The sequence below is a fragment of the Chionomys nivalis genome, chromosome 24 (assembly GCF_950005125.1).
Source record: "Chionomys nivalis chromosome 24, mChiNiv1.1, whole genome shotgun sequence".
Classification (NCBI taxonomy): Eukaryota; Metazoa; Chordata; class Mammalia; order Rodentia; family Cricetidae; genus Chionomys; species Chionomys nivalis.
The window spans coordinates 4,409,829-4,428,562 of NC_080109.1; the positions used below are offsets into that span (position 1 = coordinate 4,409,829).

General features: G+C 42.8%; 1 protein-coding gene across 2 annotated transcripts; it reads right to left on the reverse strand.

The window, feature by feature from the left end:
• Positions 1-458: 458 nt before the first annotated feature.
• Ctso (cathepsin O) lies at positions 459-18,125 on the reverse strand. 2 transcript variants are annotated; one of them, XM_057757158.1, is made up of 8 exons: positions 17,981-18,125; positions 10,657-10,762; positions 9,969-10,108; positions 8,024-8,191; positions 6,747-6,868; positions 3,892-4,055; positions 3,120-3,212; positions 459-1,365 (listed from the first exon to the last, which is right to left on the reverse strand). In XM_057757158.1, exons 1-8 carry the CDS (start codon positions 18,086-18,088, stop codon positions 1,331-1,333), a joined length of 936 nt encoding a protein of 311 aa, XP_057613141.1. In that variant the 5' UTR covers positions 18,089-18,125; the 3' UTR covers positions 459-1,330. The 2 variants fall into 2 exon arrangements, with proteins under 2 accessions (XP_057613141.1, XP_057613142.1); XM_057757159.1 differs by lacking the exon at positions 8,024-8,191.
• Positions 18,126-18,734: the final 609 nt, after the last annotated feature.

The window sequence follows — 18,734 nt, forward strand, 5'->3', positions numbered from 1 at the left end:
TTTGTTCTTGATTCTGGTAGTTTAAGGAAGAGCAAAGTGAGTGGGACCACCATGTGTCAGAAATTTTTTTTTTTATTTTTTATTTTTTTTATTCTTTTTTAATTAAAATTTCCAACTGCTCCCCGTTTCCCATTTCCCTCCCCTCCTCCCACACATTGCCCCCCTCCCCCCACTCCCCTCCCCCATCCCCACTCCTCTTCTCCTCCCCCCAGTCCATTCCCCCTCCCTCTCGATACTGAAGAGCAGTCCAAATTCCCTGCCCTACAGGAAGACCAAGGTCCTCCCACTTCCATCCAGGCCCAGGAAGGTGAGCATCAAAACAGGCTAAGCTCCCACAAAGCCAGTTCATGTATTAGGATCGAAACCTAGTGCCATTGTCCTTGGCTTCTCATCAGCCTTCATTGTCCGCCATGTTCAGAGAGTCCAGTTTCAACCCATGCTTATTCAGTCCCATTTTTTAAATAAGAGATTGGTTAGTAAAAATGGAATGTCAAAAATGGGACCGAGTTCTGTTGGACTGGAAGATGAACCATTGGGAACACATGGGAAGTATACAGTAAAAGACAAGATAGAAAAATGTGGAAAATACTTGTTTTCTACTACAGCGAGAAGACGGCAAGAAGAGAAATGGATTGGATCCTTGACAGTGAAGTGCTCTAGAAATTCTAACAGGAAGTAGCACAGGATACTTCCTGTCACCTGGTTGCCATGTATTTCATTCAGCTGGGTTCTCTGTCTGGAGGAGGGACTTGCATATTCTTCTTTGTGCATAGTTGTTCTTCTGTCTAAGGTAAGGGTCATTTGCTGAGGTGACACAATCAATATTTCAGCTCCATACCTATGGTCCTCCCTCGATGAACACTGCTGTGACTGGGAGACACACACCGTGCAGGGCTGACAGTTCCAGTAGATGAGGTCACCTACGGCTGGTGATTACAGGCCACAAAGGAGAGCCAGTTCTGATTGTTTCTTTGATCCAACCTGACCAAAGTATCCCTTTACACTACACAGCCAGAACGACAAAAAGTCAGCAAAAATCCCAACTGCTTCCAGATGGAGGGTCTGATGTGACTTCTGATTCCACCAGGCTCTCTGAGTTCCACACTGTGCTGCGGGGAGGGGTGATTCCAGAGTGATGGTTGTCCATCTCTCTGCAAGACTGGGATGATCTACCATTGAGTTGACAGTGCTAGCTGGCCCTTAGAACCTCCTACAGGCAGTTGCTGAAACTCGACAGTGAATAATGCTGAGAATTAAACATTACATTCAATTATACTATGAAGAGCATCATATTTTAGTTGTCTCATGATGACTCCAAAACATAACAGCATCACACAAAGACAACAGAGACAGAGTCTGCAATGCCTAGGGCAAAAAGTAAAAAAGAAAAAAGGTATTAATAGTAATCAATTTTCTCATGATTTGCTTTGCAAAATTTAATTTTCACTTAAGTTTAGAATGAGTTAGTATCCATTAACCAAATAATTTAATGGTATACTTTGCTGTATAATAGAAAGGCAACATTAAAGGCAAAAAAAAAAAAAATCAAGCCCCGAAGTACTTGCTAACTGAATAAATGAGTGCATACAAAATCTGTACTGCCCTGTCTTGTGTTGTATTTCTCAAGGAGAAAAACATAACTTATAGAATTTATTTTAAATTATTTGAAAACTTGACCTCTTAGATTTGAAGTTTATTACATTCCAATGAAACCTAAGTGTGTTTGACTTTCTTATTGCATCAGAATATATAACTTGTCGCCACAGTAAGAGCATTAACAGTGCATTTGAGAACTATGTCATTTTAATGACCCATAATTTGGATCATGGAATAATCTCTGCCTTTTGCCATTGTTCATTGGAATAATGTCGACAGTACTGGGTATACAATGTTCAGGAAATATGGTCTGGAAGGATTTGGAGCCCAGGACAGCCAGGGACCAGGATGGCCTCTGGAGACTCAGACTGAAAGCAGATATAGGGAAGAAAACCTCTGGGAGGCTGGAGAAGGCCAACGAAACATGCAGAGCCATGGTCAAGGCAATCATGAATCACTATCTACACTGTGTTCACTGAGCTCCACAGGCCCTACATTCATGGCGAGAGCTTTGAACACAGTTAATTTTGAGCACAAACTAGCCACATCTCACTGACATGTTCAGGGATGGTGAGAGTCAGCAGCAGAGGGGCATAAATAGCAGCCTCTGATCTGTGAGTGTCAGTGATGCAAAAGCAGCCAGACGCCGGGCGGTGGTGTCACAAGCCTTTAATCCCAGCACTCGGGAGGCAGAGGCAGGCGGATCTCTGGGAGTTCAAGGCCAGCCTGGTCTACAAGAGTTAGTTCCGAGACGGGCACCAAAGCAACAGAGAAACCCTGTCTCAAAAAACCAAAAGAAAAAAAAAAAAAGGCAGCCAGCCATGCTATCTACCGAGCAGCAGAGGCCTGGATGGCTGACTGTGTTCTGCAAGGTCGGCTGTTTCCAATATGGAAATCATGTCACCATCTAATGGCACGGGTTAGTTACCGATTTTCATAGACTCTAGGGTGTGGACTAAAATGGACAGCGGTCACTAGAAGCAAAACACCCACCCTCAAATTGGGTTGTAACTCTTTTATCTTTCTCACAGTCTGAAAGGTCTGTAAGTCATGAAGATCCATGTGTCACATTGCTAGAACTCATTGGCAATGAGAAAGGAGTGTCTCTGTATGCCGTTTAGTGTAATTCCGAGCAGATTTAGAAAATATAATGGTTTTCCAGACTGAAACTCACACTGAATATGAACACAGCTTTCAGCATCAGCTTAGAGCCCTGAGCCAGCCCTTTCTGTTTGTTTTTGTTAGGCTTGTTATACAATATAAAGGCGTCTGTGTATTTGGTAAGCTTTGTAGTTTCTGTAGGTATTTTGTGAGCATTTTGCAGGTGGCAAATTAAGAAAAAAACAGTGTGATGTTGACTCAGATTTTCATCCATTGACACAGAAAAACTGATTCCTAATTGTTCTTCCTTTCACCACAAAAGGTAACTAAGCCCATTGGAAGCATTCAGGTTTGTCAAGATGATATAATCCAAAAGCCCTTGATATTTTGCCTAGAAGTTTCAACACAAACTCATGACTTACCACAGACATTTCCTCCCATTTTCACATGGGCGTAGCCTTCTATTCCCCAGGAGCTGCCCCATGAATTTCTCACCATCCAGTATGGAGTGTTTCCTACAAAGGAAAGATGCTAATACACCCTGATAAAACCTCTATCGATTAGGAGCACATACATTTCTGTATTTAAATTTGAGTATGCTATAAATCTGTTTGCTGCAAGAAAACTATCATAGATGTAAAACAATAATTTGCATTTACTTTCTTAACGTTATTTTGTCTGGATGGCTTAGTAAATTTCAATTGGGCTTACTGTCTCATTCTACACTGTAGAATCTGACTGAGTTCATTTTGTTTAATTCATAGTTAGATAAGACAAGATAAACTCATTGCCAGGGAATTAGAAGATGAGATATTAGGCAAGTATGATAAACTTTCAAGTATGATAAACTTTCAAGTATTTATCTCACGCCAATAGTTACCCTAAATATTGCAGATGAAGCATGAATTTCACATGAACTTAAAGTTATCATTTATAGATTTGGGTGTGACTCAATGTCCAAGTGCTGGTCTTGTATATGCAACCCAAAGGATTGAATGCCCAACAAACCGTGCCCCCCTCACCATGCACACATATGGGGTGGTCTAAAGGAGGGAGAGAGATAATCAAAACCTGATGAATCTGTCAAGATGACAGTCAAGAGGCTTCTGAGGCACAGCAGGGCATCTCAGCATCCTCTGGGTAGCCCTAGCTCAGAGCTCCATCTTGGGAGGGATTCGGTGCACTGGGACTTACCGGTTCTATCAAATCCTGTGATGAGAACCGCATGGTTCGCCTCCCCACTAGAGCAGTGATGTTGGATAATGCCCCCCAGGTAATCCTGCCAGCTCACTGCATCAACTATCACCACCAAAGGGCCGAAGCTCAGAAGTGCTTTTGCCATTTCATCTTCTTGGTCACTGTGGAAGGAGGATATACATGGGTAAAGAATTGAACTTTTAAGGTAAAAGTCAAAAACGAGAGCTCGGTGCGACAGTAAGTCACATCCTCTCTCTGGATCCACCGCAGGCCGTAATCACTCCCTTCCCTTCTGTGATCTGCGGAGCTATTCTCACAGGCCGTCTGAGTCATAGAGGCCTGGCCCTGAGGAGCAAGAGTCCACGGGAGACACCTAGCATGATGGTGTTTTGCTTTGAGCCTAGGTGATGTTTGCATTTGAGTCCCCTGCCCCTTTGTGATCTTTTTCAGTGTCTGTAAAATGTCTCATGGAGGTTTGAGTGGATCAATGGGCCCTCCAGGACATGTTTTGAGAACTCAGAACAGGAGAGGGAGATGAATGGGTTCAGAGTTGGACAGGAACAATCTTCATCCTAGCCTTACGGTCCATAACTCTCTCACCTCCAGTCCTAGACGCACATCACACAAGGAGTGAAACAGGCACACCAGCAATCTGGACGCTAAGAGCTGAGGGAGATACCAAGGAAGACCCTCCATCCCAGCACTGCAGTGTACAGTGCCGCTTCCCAGAGTGAGACTCCAGGTTCTGTAATAAAGCAGGGCAGCACAGCCACCTTTATCTCAGCGGCACCCTCAGCTAAAGGTGCCCTCGCACCGTGCCCCCGTGTCTGTGCTCTGTGCGCTGGCACCCAGTTCACGAGCTTCGGGCAAGGGTGCTGGAGGTTAAAATAGACAAACACACACAGAGAGCGACACGAGTCATCCTTGAATTCCCCAAGAATGCCCCCTTTATTGTGTTCAGGCGCAGATTATATAGAGATAGCCACGCCCCAGCCAAACCCACCAGAAACCACTCTCCTGCCATCAGGAACTCCTGAAGGTCTCGTGCTCAGAGCAGCTGTAGGCACTCAGATCAGGGGAATACAAGAAATTCAGGATCTGGGGTCTCACAGCTCCCAACATAAAGGTCTTGTAAGATGAGGGATATCAGTTCTGATGAGGCTCAGAAGTGTGTATCTCACCTCTGACCCACAGCTCCTCAGTCACTGGCCTCAAGTCATAGATTCTGGCTGAACACGAAAGTGCTTTGCCCTGCTGTCTCCTTCTTCTCCTATGCCTTCGTTTGGAGCAATATTCACGATACTATCCTCCTCATCACATTATCTCAGAAGTCACTCTTCAGTGAGACTCCTTTAGGACCACATATTTCCCTTTCCCCTAGAGCAGTGGTTCTCAACCTTCTTAATGCTAAGACCTTTTAACACAGTTCCTCAGGTTATGGTGACCGCCAACTAGAGCATTTTTTTCTAGTCTGTATTTTTAGACAAGTTTATTTGCATGCTCTTCTCTGACCACTGGATGTCATCATGCAAGTTTTCATAATGCATGAATATTATTAAAATTCAATCGAGTGCAAGTTAAAATTGCACTCTCAAACTTAATGCAGCCTGTCTCTCCATCCAGTGCTTAAAATTATTACGGTTATGAATCATAATATAAATATCTGATATGCAGGTATATGGTGTGCAGACAGTTATGGAAGCAAAGTTCTGGTTCTTAAGGTTCCTCCCATGCCCTTGTTGCCAACAGGAGCTGGGCTGACGATCTCTGGTGCTCTGGGAACGTCTACCTGGATTATATTAGAAGTTTATGCTTCGCTCAAGGATCTGATTTCACCCCATTGCCCATTTCCCACTGGCAGATGCCGTCTGTATCAAGCATCAGTAACTCACAGGACATTCTGTGCCTGTGTCAGAATTGAATTCTTTTACTCCCTCTACTTCGATAATGGCACAATAATCCAAAATGCATTTATCAGTGGGGTCAGCAGTTGGTGGCTTCTTCTGTTTGCACATTTCTATTCTAGACCTGCTATTAAATGGCCTAAATAATTCTCTGGTTAGCTTTATTTTTTTAAATATGATTTTAATTATATTTTAATGATTATTTATACTTGAACTTATTCAAAGTTGCCCCATTTTGCAATTTTCAGCACCACTTCTTCCCCTTTTCCAGTCTCTCCTTGCCCTGCATCCCTGTCATATCCACGTATCATGCATGCTACATATGTCTCCACTGTATCCATGCAGCATGCATGCTACATACGTCTCCACTGTATCCATGCAGCATGCATGCTACATACAATTCCATCCTATCCATGCAGCATGCATGCTATATACATCCCCATCATATCCAAGCAGTATGCATGCTTCATAACTTATCTTCAATACAGTCTTAGTTCTGAATTCTAATGTCATAGGCTCAGGTTTTTCCAATAGCTGCTTACTTGAGAACTGCATGGAATACAGTGTTCAAAAGGGATTCTTGTTATGTACTCTATGAGCCATGCCATGTGAGGTTGGACAGACCCAATTATTATGACAGAATAAGCTCACATGTCTTAGCATCTGAATTTTCTTAGTGCTGGCAGACATATGTTATAGCTTTAGACTGAATTGAAAGGTATTTATTCAGATTTCTTCTTTTCAGTGTGATATTATATAAAAGCATCTGCAGATTCTCTTTAAGAGACGTCTGGGACACCCCATCATGATTATCAGTTGAACTTCTTAGCAGGAAGTTAGTTCTGAGCCAACAATGTGCAAGGGTAAGTGTGCCTTCAACCAAGTCATCAATTCTGAAAGCAGCACAGATTGTGAAGAACACGAAGACACAAAAAGCAAGGCATTTACCTGAAGTCATATGCAGAAAAGCCTTTAATTGAAACTCCAGCTTGTGATTGGGGAAAATAGCGACACAGGCCATTTTCTGCCTTGAAAGGGTATTCTGAATCTTCCACCAACTTCACCTGTGTCTGGAGGAAACAGTCACCAAATGTTCATTTCCAGCTCTTTCAAAGGTCAAGCAGAGCTTACTTCAGTGCCATCAAAGAGGCCAGGACTCACCCAAGCAGCATGTGGGCATTCTTTGCTCTTAAGGATCTAATTGGAATGACCGGGTGCTTGTATCGAGGATCTAAGAACACGCGAATCCTTATCTTTGACTTTTGATTTTCTTCTTATGCTTTCCCCCTCTAGTACCACCGCAGGCGTGCTAACCAAGTCACGCCGTCCTTCTGAGGACACACTAGGGCAGCACACTTCCCTTCCGAGGCTCCTAATACTGAGCTAGCAGCACCGTGAGACCAGACAGTGGCCAAATGTTCTTGCTACGGCATGCCGTGACGTGCTGCATGCTTTTTGGTTCCCGTACAGGCAAATGTGCTAGGTTTATTCAAAGATAGGAGACACATCACTGTTACCTATAATGTGTCTAGAGCAGTCACTGGCATGTAGTGGTTGCCTGTAATATGAATGTCTAACCGGAGGGCATTTGGATTTGGACAACACTGACTTGATGACTTTTACAGTGGCCCCTCATTTTCTTATTCCATACCACTGATACTGGGTGTGTAAGCATGCCAGAGAGAAAATTATAGAAACCCTGAAGTGGGAGGTCAAGGGCTTAGCATCCAGTTTTGTCCGGAGACACGATTCCCACTTACAGTGCTCATTTCTTCATCTACGAAGAGTTATCAATCCAGTTGACCCGTGGTGTCTCGCCTAACACTGCCATTCAGGACATCTATGGGAACCAGTGACTCTGTGCTCTGATCCTTCTGAGATGTCATGTGACAAGTCTCCACATGAAAAATATGGTATCTTTATAATATCCTTCTGAAAATGTGTTTAAGACGTCTTTACCTTGATATATTAATGGCTAATATGTCTGAAAGCCATGACTTTTACTATCATCGGGGTCTGTAATGTAACTCACTGGAGCTCTGGTCTCGCATATGACTGACCCTGGCTTGAGTCCCTGCAATGCATCTTTTCCTTGATGAAGTCAGTCAGCCTTTGTCTACTTAGATTTCTGATCATTGGACCTTGCTTAATGGAGGAGAGTGATTGGATTCTGTGTACACAGAACATAAGAGGAACTCAGGGATTCAGAAAGCTGAGATCGTTACCTCATTCAGCCAGCTCAGGGCACTGAGAGGCGAGCCACCACTGCAGCCATAATTATTAAAGGAGCAGTCGATGACCTGCTGCACACTGAGGTTGTCCTGAGGTTTCCCTTGGATCCCACGAGCCGACTCTATCGCACCCACCACACTGAAGGCCCAGCAGCCACCACACTGCCCAAAAGACAGGGGTAACAAATATTAACACAGTGTCTATGTCAAACTTATCAGTGTCTTTAGATGCAGCAAGATAAAAAATAACAAGCAAAGTTTGCAGAAAGCAGAAACCTAATAATAAGCATTTATTCAAAATGAAACTAAAATTCTCTTTTGAGCACTGACATCTAATTACTGATGAAAACTAAATCAGTAATGTCCCTATCTATTACCAAGTAAGTCAGTCAGGCTAATGAATTAGGAGAGGCCAAAGAAACACGTGGAAGCACTACAGTTAGTCAGTAACTTAGGCTTAGGAACCACTGTTTCTCAGAAAAGAATAAATGGGGTGCTTCTAAGGAAAGGAGGAAACCCAAGGTATGGAATAGGCACCACATAAAAGTTTGCACAATCCATAGAAAAGGCAGGAAAGAGAGGAAGATGGAGTGATCTCCAAAAGTGAGTATGACTGGGGACATCACACCCACAGCTAGCATGAGACAAACCACCAAGGCAGCTCCTGAAAAACCCTACCACCACAAAAACCATGCCACCAAGTATGTAAATTCCTCTGGAAAGGACAAGATTCACGCAACACCCACTTCTTACTACCACAAGTGCAATGATAAACTAAATGGCATGGTAGTAAATTTCAATAAACAATCATAAACATTGAACTTGAGAACTAGGAAAAAGCATTCTAGCTAGAAAGGAGAATAACACATTGGGGTGTGCAAAACCCTTCACCTCTCCACAGGAGAGGGAAGGATATATTGGCGTTTCTAGTGCAGACGCCCTGTAAGGGTCATCCTGTGGCTGGAGAGCTGACTTTTTCTTTTTGGCTACATTGCCTGTGCTTATGATGGGATACACAGCAGTAGGAGAAGTGGAAAGAAAAAAAAATTAAAAAAAGAAGCACATACTCTAGGTGACCTGCTATGCATTCCAAGTCATCCCATCCCACAGAATGCTACTGCTTTCCTTCTGCCATGAGATACTCCCCACCCCTGACTTCACAGTATCCCACAAACTCCACTCTCAGCGCCCATATCTGGACGCATACTGTGGGTCTTCTTCATGCTGAATTGCTGGATCTATTATTGTACTTAGATATTAATTGATTCTTCAACAAGCACACACACACACACACACACACACACAAACCCAGTGTCACCTTGTTTGTGAATTCAGTATTTGTTTGTAAAAGCTTCCCCCCACCATGACCTAAGCTATGTCTCCATACCCATTCTCCGTTTACTGTCAATCAGACTGATCTGTAACAAGTGTCTGTAGCCTTGAAGCTACACTGACCAGACTTCTGTGGACACTGGTTGGGAGGTACAAGGCCTTAGAGGAAGTGAGCACGCATACCAGGTTTTCCGAGGGAGCTCACACTATGAAGTGAAGGTTAAAGATCCAGACCATGTGGGTGGCCTCATTTCACTTTACTATGTACTTTTCCTTTGAATCACTTAACACAGCCAGTAATTGTGTTGACTTTCCCCCGTGGGTCCACGGGATTCCTGGTTTGTGCAGTATGGTTACTGGGAGGTATTCCTGAGGGAGCGTGCTGAAGGCAATGGTCACAGACGAGTGAGCACACCCGAGCAGGTTGAAAAGTCAGGGCTGGATAACTATCCCTCGTTCTTCAAGGAGTTTTCTCTTCCATGGTGGATAACTGAGGTATGAATTTACCTAGAAAACCTCCTGGGTTTCTTGGCAAGTTTGACTAAGCTTGACCTTGAGGTGCTTTCTAACGCTCAGACAGTGAAGAGCAAATGGACGCAGAGCTTACCATCTTTTGGTTTCTCACTTGGTTTACAACATGCTTGTCCCTCCAGTCAAATTTCAACGGCAAAGACACATTGGGGATGGGAGTCTGCCCTGCTGCTGGGTATCTGGGAGACCAGGCAGCTTTGCTGCCTAAATACAGAGCTGGTGATAAAGAAGAAGAAACGATGGAGAACACATTACACTAAGGGCTTTCCTAGAGCTACCTAGCCAAGCTGTCACTTGAAATTCTTCCTCTGTGCTTTCCTGTAACATGAAATACATCCTACCGAAAGCTGGAAATGTCAATTCCTGCAGTGGGACTGGAGGAGATGCCACATGACTTGCTTGGTAGAATTAGGGCAGCGATGGAAAATACGCACATAACTGGCATTGCTTCTTTTATTACTACCCACAAAACCATGAATATTCTGAACGAATATTGGTGCAAGAAAACTACCAATGTGAGGAGACAATTGTGGCTTGCAGCTGCGTGAATGTGCTGCATGCGAGCATATTTAGTTCTTAAACCATGGTTAGCAGAGAAGAGTCTTAGTTCACTTCCCTTATGCTTAGCACATGGTACCACTTCGAAGTTGGCATTTAAAAAATGTTAAACATCACACAATTTACAAGACTTTCAATGAAACCATCCTTCACTAGAGAAAGAAGTTAGAATCAGGAAATTGACCAGTAGTACTTTCAGACCTTACCTTTGAACTCTTCAGGAAATAAATAAGAAAACTGATTTATTCCATAGAAGGCAGTGGCGTTTTCATGAGAGAAAGAGTTCAAGTATCGATGTCTATTTAGACTTTCCTGGAAGAATGAAAACAAACATTTTATGTCTCCCGCTTCAGCTCTCCAAAGCCATAAATAAATGACTAACTTGGAGGTATTGTGGGTACAAAAGTCAACAAAACTGCTTTAGAAAAGATGCGGTTCTGGGGTCTCCTCGGAAGAAGACCAGGCTTTCCTATCTAGATGGAAGAAAAGAATAACTATAACACCACATTTCATCATCATCAACCTTACGTTTGCCTTTTCTATGAAGATGCTTATGTATCCCAAAACCAGTTAATCTTACAGGTTACATGGAAATTTGGAGGACCACCATTCTCCATGTTAGTGTGTGCACATGTTGGCTTAAGGACTTGAGTGTTTATGTATATAACTCAGAAACCAATAAGCAAACCAGGGCACACTTATCAGTTTGCTGTATGTCACCCGCACTGAAGACACGCTTGGAACACAGTAGCTCCGCACCAACCATCTGCCCTTTAATAATGACACATGTGAAATTTCCATATTACCCCTAATACCCTTCGTCAGTGTGCTTTAGCAAGGCCGTGGCTGAGACTCATCACGGTCTGGCTTCATTCTTTCTTACTGAACAAGACTAGAAGGACTGCTACCCAAAGAATTTGAGAAGTTCATTTGAGTTTCAGGCTGTTAACTGCTGGTGAAGTGAGGCTTTGAACGTAATACGCTCACGCATTGAAAGATGAACAAAATGTATAAGGTAGTATTCGCATGACATAAATGACAACATGAACCACTGACTAGCAACTGCACAGGAACCTACAGGAATCAGTCATAAGGTGATCATTTTCTTAAGCAGGAGACGACAGGGCAGGAAGGAGAATGCAGGCTGCGTGTTGCATGTGGCAGTCATGGGAACATGCGTGACAGGCCCCCGTCTGTGGAAGTTTATCTGCTGGTGACCGCACCCTCAGGAACCCACAGCAGGGAGCTGCAGTTGCCATGGTGACCAACAGCTGATTCCTGAGTTCTAAGGTTGGCTATAAGGGCAAGACAGGAAGAACTCCCTGACGGATAATTCTTAAATATTAGCCACCTGGTGATTTTAAAAGCCTTCAGACATCCCTTGATTTGAACAGAAAGAAAAACATGACTTATCTCACAACCTCCTAGGTCACTGAAATCCTCGCACTATCCCCGTTCTCTCATATCTACGACCTACGGTGAGAGCAAAGGGTGAAAATAAGCCAAAAATTACCAGGAACGAAAAGATGCTAAGTGCTCCTGGCATTTTAATTATTTTAGACAACTTTATGCTAATGAGTTTGATAATTTGCATGAACTGGACAAAAGCCACTTGAGACACAGATTACTGAACATGGCAGAAAAAGAAAGCTTCAATTTTCTATCAATTCATGGCTTTAAAATTGCAATTGAAAATCGACCCAGGAGGAAAACAATAGTTCCACATGGCTTCAGTCGTGAGTTCCCTACAACTAAGAAAGAAATAGCAAGGATTTTATATTAAAAAAGGAGGAAGAATATGTCTCAACTTAAACAAGACCCTGTTGCCAAGAATCTAAACTAGAAAAGACCATCTGAAGAAAACAGGGTTATGTGTGAGTCACTACCCTGGAAATGAATGTAAAATCACCAAAGAAATATTATCAAATCAGACACCGCAGTGTTCCAGACAGATGGTACATCGTGATCGAGGGGAACAGATATAGAAATGGTGCACTGATTAGCACAAGACAGCATATCAACATGATAAATCATTTTAATGGGACAAGGGAGGAAAAGGACACACTATGACACCATGTTCTTCCCTAAGAAGATATGTGCTGTCTCGATGCAACAGCGTGTTTGTGGTTTGGAGAGCTAAGTCTGTCTGGCTGCCAAGTAGTTATAGTAACTGTAATGAAAGAGAACAATATAAGACCATCCATCTTAAATACTCATGGACCTAACTGTAAATGAAGAGAAGAGAGCCGACAGATCTCTAAGATGTGGATCTCCTGCTGCAGGACTCCTATGAACTTTCACTTTGCCCAAACAGACCTGTGCTGCAGAATCCCACGTCAGTCTTGTTCTCGGTCCTGCAGTTACTCCTGCCTTTCACAGCTCTATACAGCCATGCCAGGGACAGTCTACTGATCACTGCTCATGTCCTGCCAAGAACACAGTGTTCCATGTTGCTTCCTCCCTACCGCTAATCTCAACCTGCTCCTTTAAATTCTAGAACACTGAAAATCCCTCCCGACCCACTTCTGAAGAATCATAGTTCTCTAACATCCCTGTGTATATAACATACACACTTGATTTTCAAATGCTCTGGAATAAACATGTTAGCATTGAAACTCAATCTAAAGGTACAAATTCAACCTCTTTGTTCCCCATTTTCTTCACTGACAAATTTGGTCACACTACCAGAATATAGGGACAAATTAAATATGTGGGTACTATGTATATTTTGACCACTGGCAGAATGAGTATCCTGCTAAATATTCCCAAGCTATATCTTTACCCTTAGAAACAGAATATTTTGATTATAGAAAACATCATTCAAAGATCATGCTTTCGCCTTACTTGGGTTAAAATGCAGAAAGTATTTCTCATGGCACTACAAATAAAGACTAGCTATTGCAAACAATCTGGTGTTGTATTGGAAATAAGACAATGCCAACGGTCTATATTGGAGCACTTAATCCTCTGTTAAAACTCAATCCTAGCTTACCTAGCAGGAGGCCCACATTGTTTAAAATTCTATTTCGTTTCTAGAAGTCTCTGTTCTTTCCAGTCATCCTCCTCATGGCCCTCAATTGTTGAAGCAAATTTCCTATAGCCTCAGCAGTTGAGTCCGCATAGGTCTTGTCTCATCACATCAGAAGCCTGTGTCTTTGGACAGACATCAGGTGAAGGCCAGTTAGCAAATTCGAACATTAAGCAACATAGAATATAGTGGTGCGCAGGTACACAGTAACCACCTCTGAAGCTACACAGAATGCTAAAAGATCTAAGCCAGGCTTCTCAACCTGTGGGTTGCAATCCCTTTGCAAGTCGGATGACCCCCCCCCCCACAGGGGTCACATTTCAGAGATCCTATATATCAGATATTTACATTATGATTCATAACTTTAGCAAAATGACAGTTATGTGATAGCAATGAAATAATTTTATAGTTGGGTGTGACCACAGGAAGAGAAACTGTATTAAAGAGAGGAAGTATTCGGAAGGTTGAGAACCGCTGTTTTAAGCCTTTCTAAAGAGATCTTGGCATTTGCATAGAATCTGGGGTCTTGCACTATGCAGCACACACTCTACCACCGAGCTGCACCCCAGCTCTTAGATTTGAGTCGTAACTGGATTTGGGAGGGAGGCCAGGAAGAGGAAATCAAACAGACCTTATAAAAGAAAAATTAGAGTTGATAAATAAGTAGAGCCTTTGAATAGATAAAATAAATTAAGTAGTTACCAACTTTCTGTTTTCCTTTTAACTGTGTTTAATGAATTGATGGACAGTGAGATCTCAGATTACTTAATGGAAGATAATTAAGGCTAACGAGCATAAGAGAAACTTCTAGTTATTATAAAAATAGGAGAAAATTTGCCCTTTGGATATCGGCAGGTACCACACATCTTCAGAAACTTGTCCTTTGGATATTGGCAGGTATCCACACATCTTCAAACCTCTCTAATTAACACTGCATCTTAAGATCCAGACTCTGGAAAACCCTATCTTTTGACCCTTTCAGTGACTTCTGACAGCGAAGTTTCTACACCTTTTAATTGCTTAACCTTGTTTCTGTGTGCAGGCATGCACAAACGTTTAGACTTGTATATGTGTATAGGCATGCTTACACCTGTATATACACGTACACCTGTATATTCATGTGTGCATGCATATGTATTTCAGCATGCATCCATGCTTATAGGGGTCACTAAAACTAAAATGTAATTGTGTGATATTCCTATGCAACCCCTTCCATATTATAATTTGCAACTTTACCGGTCAGCTAGGTTGATGGACATGCTTCCAAGTCCATATCAGAAAGGAAAGACAATGTTTACTGCACGTCAGAAGCAGAGAGGGCTGAACCTGATAGTGATAAAAGATAAGTCTGCAGGTAAGAGCTCTGAACTGGTCTCATCTCGAGAATTAGACTGAAGTTCTAAAGTTCTCCAGAAACCAGCATTTTTCTGAGGAATCAAAAAGCCTCTCATTCCATATCGGGTATCTTGACTATCCAAACCTTTCCAACTGTGAGGAAACAAAGTGGCAGAAGCTCGTTTTGTTTATAGGTACAGTGCCTTTCAAAAATATCTAAGACTAGCAGCCCATGGGGAGGGTACTGTGAAGGTCCTCAATAAACCCCAGTGAGAAGGGTCAGGGAAATTTTTTTTTTGCTTGTTAATAATAATAATAAATAAAACACACAATTTTTTTTTCTTTTCATGTGCTCAATAGTATCGAGAGGAGAAAGAAAATACTGAGGGCCTGTTTGTTGGGCTTTCTGTTCTCTAGGAAGAATGTTCATAGCTACCAAGCACATTAAACATATGGCAGAGGGAAGGAAGGGTTAGTTAATGGAAGCACTGGTCTAAGCTCTGCCTGTGAACTGTTAGTTCTGCATGGAGTAGTTGCTTACTTCATCACCTCTTCCCAGAATAATAAACTGAGGCATAAATGGGTATATTATTATCCTAAAGTCACCCAGCACATGATGTGTGGCTGGAAGGACATATACTTTGTGGGGCTTTCTGTCAATTTTATTAGCAGAGAAGGCCGTGGAACATGGATGCTTATTCCCCATTGCTATCTAGGCTTTCTTTTATTTATTCTGCTTTTATTTTCCTACCAATATCAGCAAAGATATTCCTTTGTGGTGATGCTCATGCTCACAGCAATGCCCCTCATCTTCACTTATTTCAAATGTGGAGATGGGTTTTCATTACATACCAAGCCTGGTCTTGAACTCCACAGCTCCCGTAACCCTCCTGCCTCAGTCTGTCAAGTAACTAGGGCTATGTGAGCTCATCCCAGGGCCCATTTTGCAAGGGCATTTTATTCCAGCACTTTCTGGTCTAATTATTTGCTGTTTTTATCAGTCCTCACTGCAAGATCCTAAAGCACGGAATGTAACAAGTCACTTCCACGCATGTGTGTAAAATGCTCTCCCTGGAAATGCCTCAGCTTTTAGCAGGTCCAGCAATCTAAGCAGGAACAAATATACATAGACTATACTCAGCATGGAATCATTGCTGGGAATTTATCTAAAGACATGGGAATTGCAAGCCTTAGACCCAGGATTCCCAGCTGAGAATTAAGTTATAGCTTATTACAATGGGGACTGTTTGCATGTGTTTTATTAATTGAGAGAATCTATTTTCTAATGTATAGGACTTCCTGTACTGTTTTTAGAAGTGAATTACAGTGCTCCCATATGTAACATGCATTTGATTTTCTGACAGAGTACATTGCATGAGCTTGTCTCAAACATCCTAATTATTGTGACTGCTGGAGTCCACTGCCATGCCCAACTTACATATTATTATGAAATATGTCATTGTGATATAGCTTCTTTGCATCCTTCACATATATTATTTTCCACAGTTCATAACACAGGATAAACGACCCATAAACTGTTGAACAAGTAGATGGTCAGAGGGACAAATGAGCAAGCATATTTTTATCTAACTTTTTTAGTTTTTGCTACGTTTCCATTTAGATACTGTGTGCTTCAAGCTAAAAACCATCAGAAACTATCTGTGGACTCGTATCACAGAGCATTAAGTCACCTCTTTTTAGCTTTCAAGCAGTCATGGATGAGGTATATTTGGAGGAGATAACCCAGGTACCTGTGGGTCACCCATCATAACCACTCATTTAAAAGTACTATAATAATCTACTTAAATATAAATAGTCTGTGATGCACACACAATTTAATTAAGACATATCATGAGCCATTGCAGTCTTAAGGCACAGCTCCTCTAATTGTCTTGTACTGGGGATTGGACTGAATAAAAATGAGACCATGAGGCAGGCCACAGCATCCATGCCTCCTCGGTTCCTGGCTGTTGATGCAGTATGGCCCACTGTAACATACTCGTGACACCCTCATCCTGATGATTGGCTCCTGGAAGTGTGAGCCAAATGACCCTTCTTGCTTTAAGTTACTCTTTCGGGTACTTTGTTTCAGCAACAAGGAAAGAAATGATAATATTACATGGTTGGCCTCCAATATACAAGATTAAAAAAATGATAATCAATTTAGCCAAGGAACACATTGTCACCTCAGTGTCCCGTTCATCAGGAGATGATGTCAAGGACTCAGTACCTCACAGGCCAATAACTTCAGTGAGAAACGGATGCTGCTCCGGGGAGCTCAAAAGGAACAAACAGGAGGAAAGAGTGAAATACAAGGAATAACTGGTGCAAAGAAGGCCTGACGGTCTGCTTCTGGAGGTTTCCAAGTCAAGATGAAGAGCAGAGGGGCAGACCTATGGAGTCCTACGGAAATTTCAGAGAACAAGAATCTAGCTGAATAAACATTAGATACACCTCCAGGGAGCGACTTTACAGAACTCACACAGATTCTTGATTTAGAACAAGCGACTTTTCTAATAAAACCGTGATGGCATCTTTTCCGATTTAAAAAGCTGTCAGTTAGCATCAGCTAAAGGAATTCAGGGCAACTTTGAGTTTGAATTCCAGTCGGTGTCCCTAGTTACCGGGAAAATGTATCTATGGCCTGCTGATCGGTCCATCTCTGAATTTTAAGCCTGGGGTAAAATTGAAGGATTATTGTGAAAACTTTTTTAAACAACCCGGATGAAAGGCACTGAAATGTTTCCTTCTGTTCTACGTCAGTCTTCACCAAGTCAGAAAAGAACTTTGTAATAACGTGGTACAGAGTCGGCAGGACAGGGAAATCATTAACCCTGGAGATCAATGAGCCTGGGGCTGGTTTTTGAACTTCCAGTAACTGGAGGAGGGAGCTCGCGCCCCCTGCAGGCGGCTTTCTAAGCGACAGGCTAGTTGTGGGAAAGGAGAAAAGGAAAGGCTTTAGGATTCCAAAGCAGAGGGTGCGTCTTCCCACTAGCTTTGCTTCGGACACATATTTTGGTGCTTTGGGGCGCATCACATAAATCCCTGTCCTGGGGAATCAAGGCTTTAGGCAGCAGCTAGCGCTACTGGGGAAAGGTGCGCCTGGAGCGTGGGTCCCTCCCGAGGAGCCCTGGAGCAGGGGGCAGGTAGAGGAAGGAGCTTAGTACCCGCAAGGCGGTCGCCTCCCGCTGGTGGCTCCGTGGCCAGGTCCGGGCGACCCCGCGGCCCAGACAGCAGCAGCACAGCAGCAAGAGGCTCGCCCAACGTGGCTTCATCCCGGCGCCCGAGGTCCTCCGAGCACAGCCTGCTTTCTCTTTCGGTTCCTCGGCTCCGCCCACCGCCTGAGTCGGGGCGCCGGCCCAGAAGTAGGAAGCTGCTGGGTCCCCGCTGTTATGGTTGTTGGGTGCTTGTTGGCATTGACATTGTCAAGGACCTTCTGTTGTTATTGAGCTTCAGGGGTTAGCTTCTTATCTAAGTGGAAAGAGACCAAGGCATGATTTATACAGCAGTATGAAGATACGAACTGCTGTGTTTCCTGCCATGTGGATTAAGCCTATTATTTTTCTTCCAGTCATTTCAAATTGAGTATGTGTTCGTAGAAAGTGTGTAAATTGAATTCAGCAGGTTTTATGTAGACACGTAGCCGTGTGCGAATTTACACTACGCTTTCATGCTATGGATGTTTGCCAATACGTGACAAGATTGTATGGCCGCACAAAATTTTCTTTGCCTCTAATATTGTGGCCGTTTCTGCCCTTGAAGAAAGAAGACTGCACAGGCTTCTAAAGTTTGTGATGAAATTTAACTAAAGCAGTTCTTCCAAACACATTATTATATGCCGGGCACGTTCTGTGAGCTCCTCTAATTACTTCCCTGTTAAGGTAGTTTTAATTTTCTTTCTGTTTTATTAGGTCGTTTTCT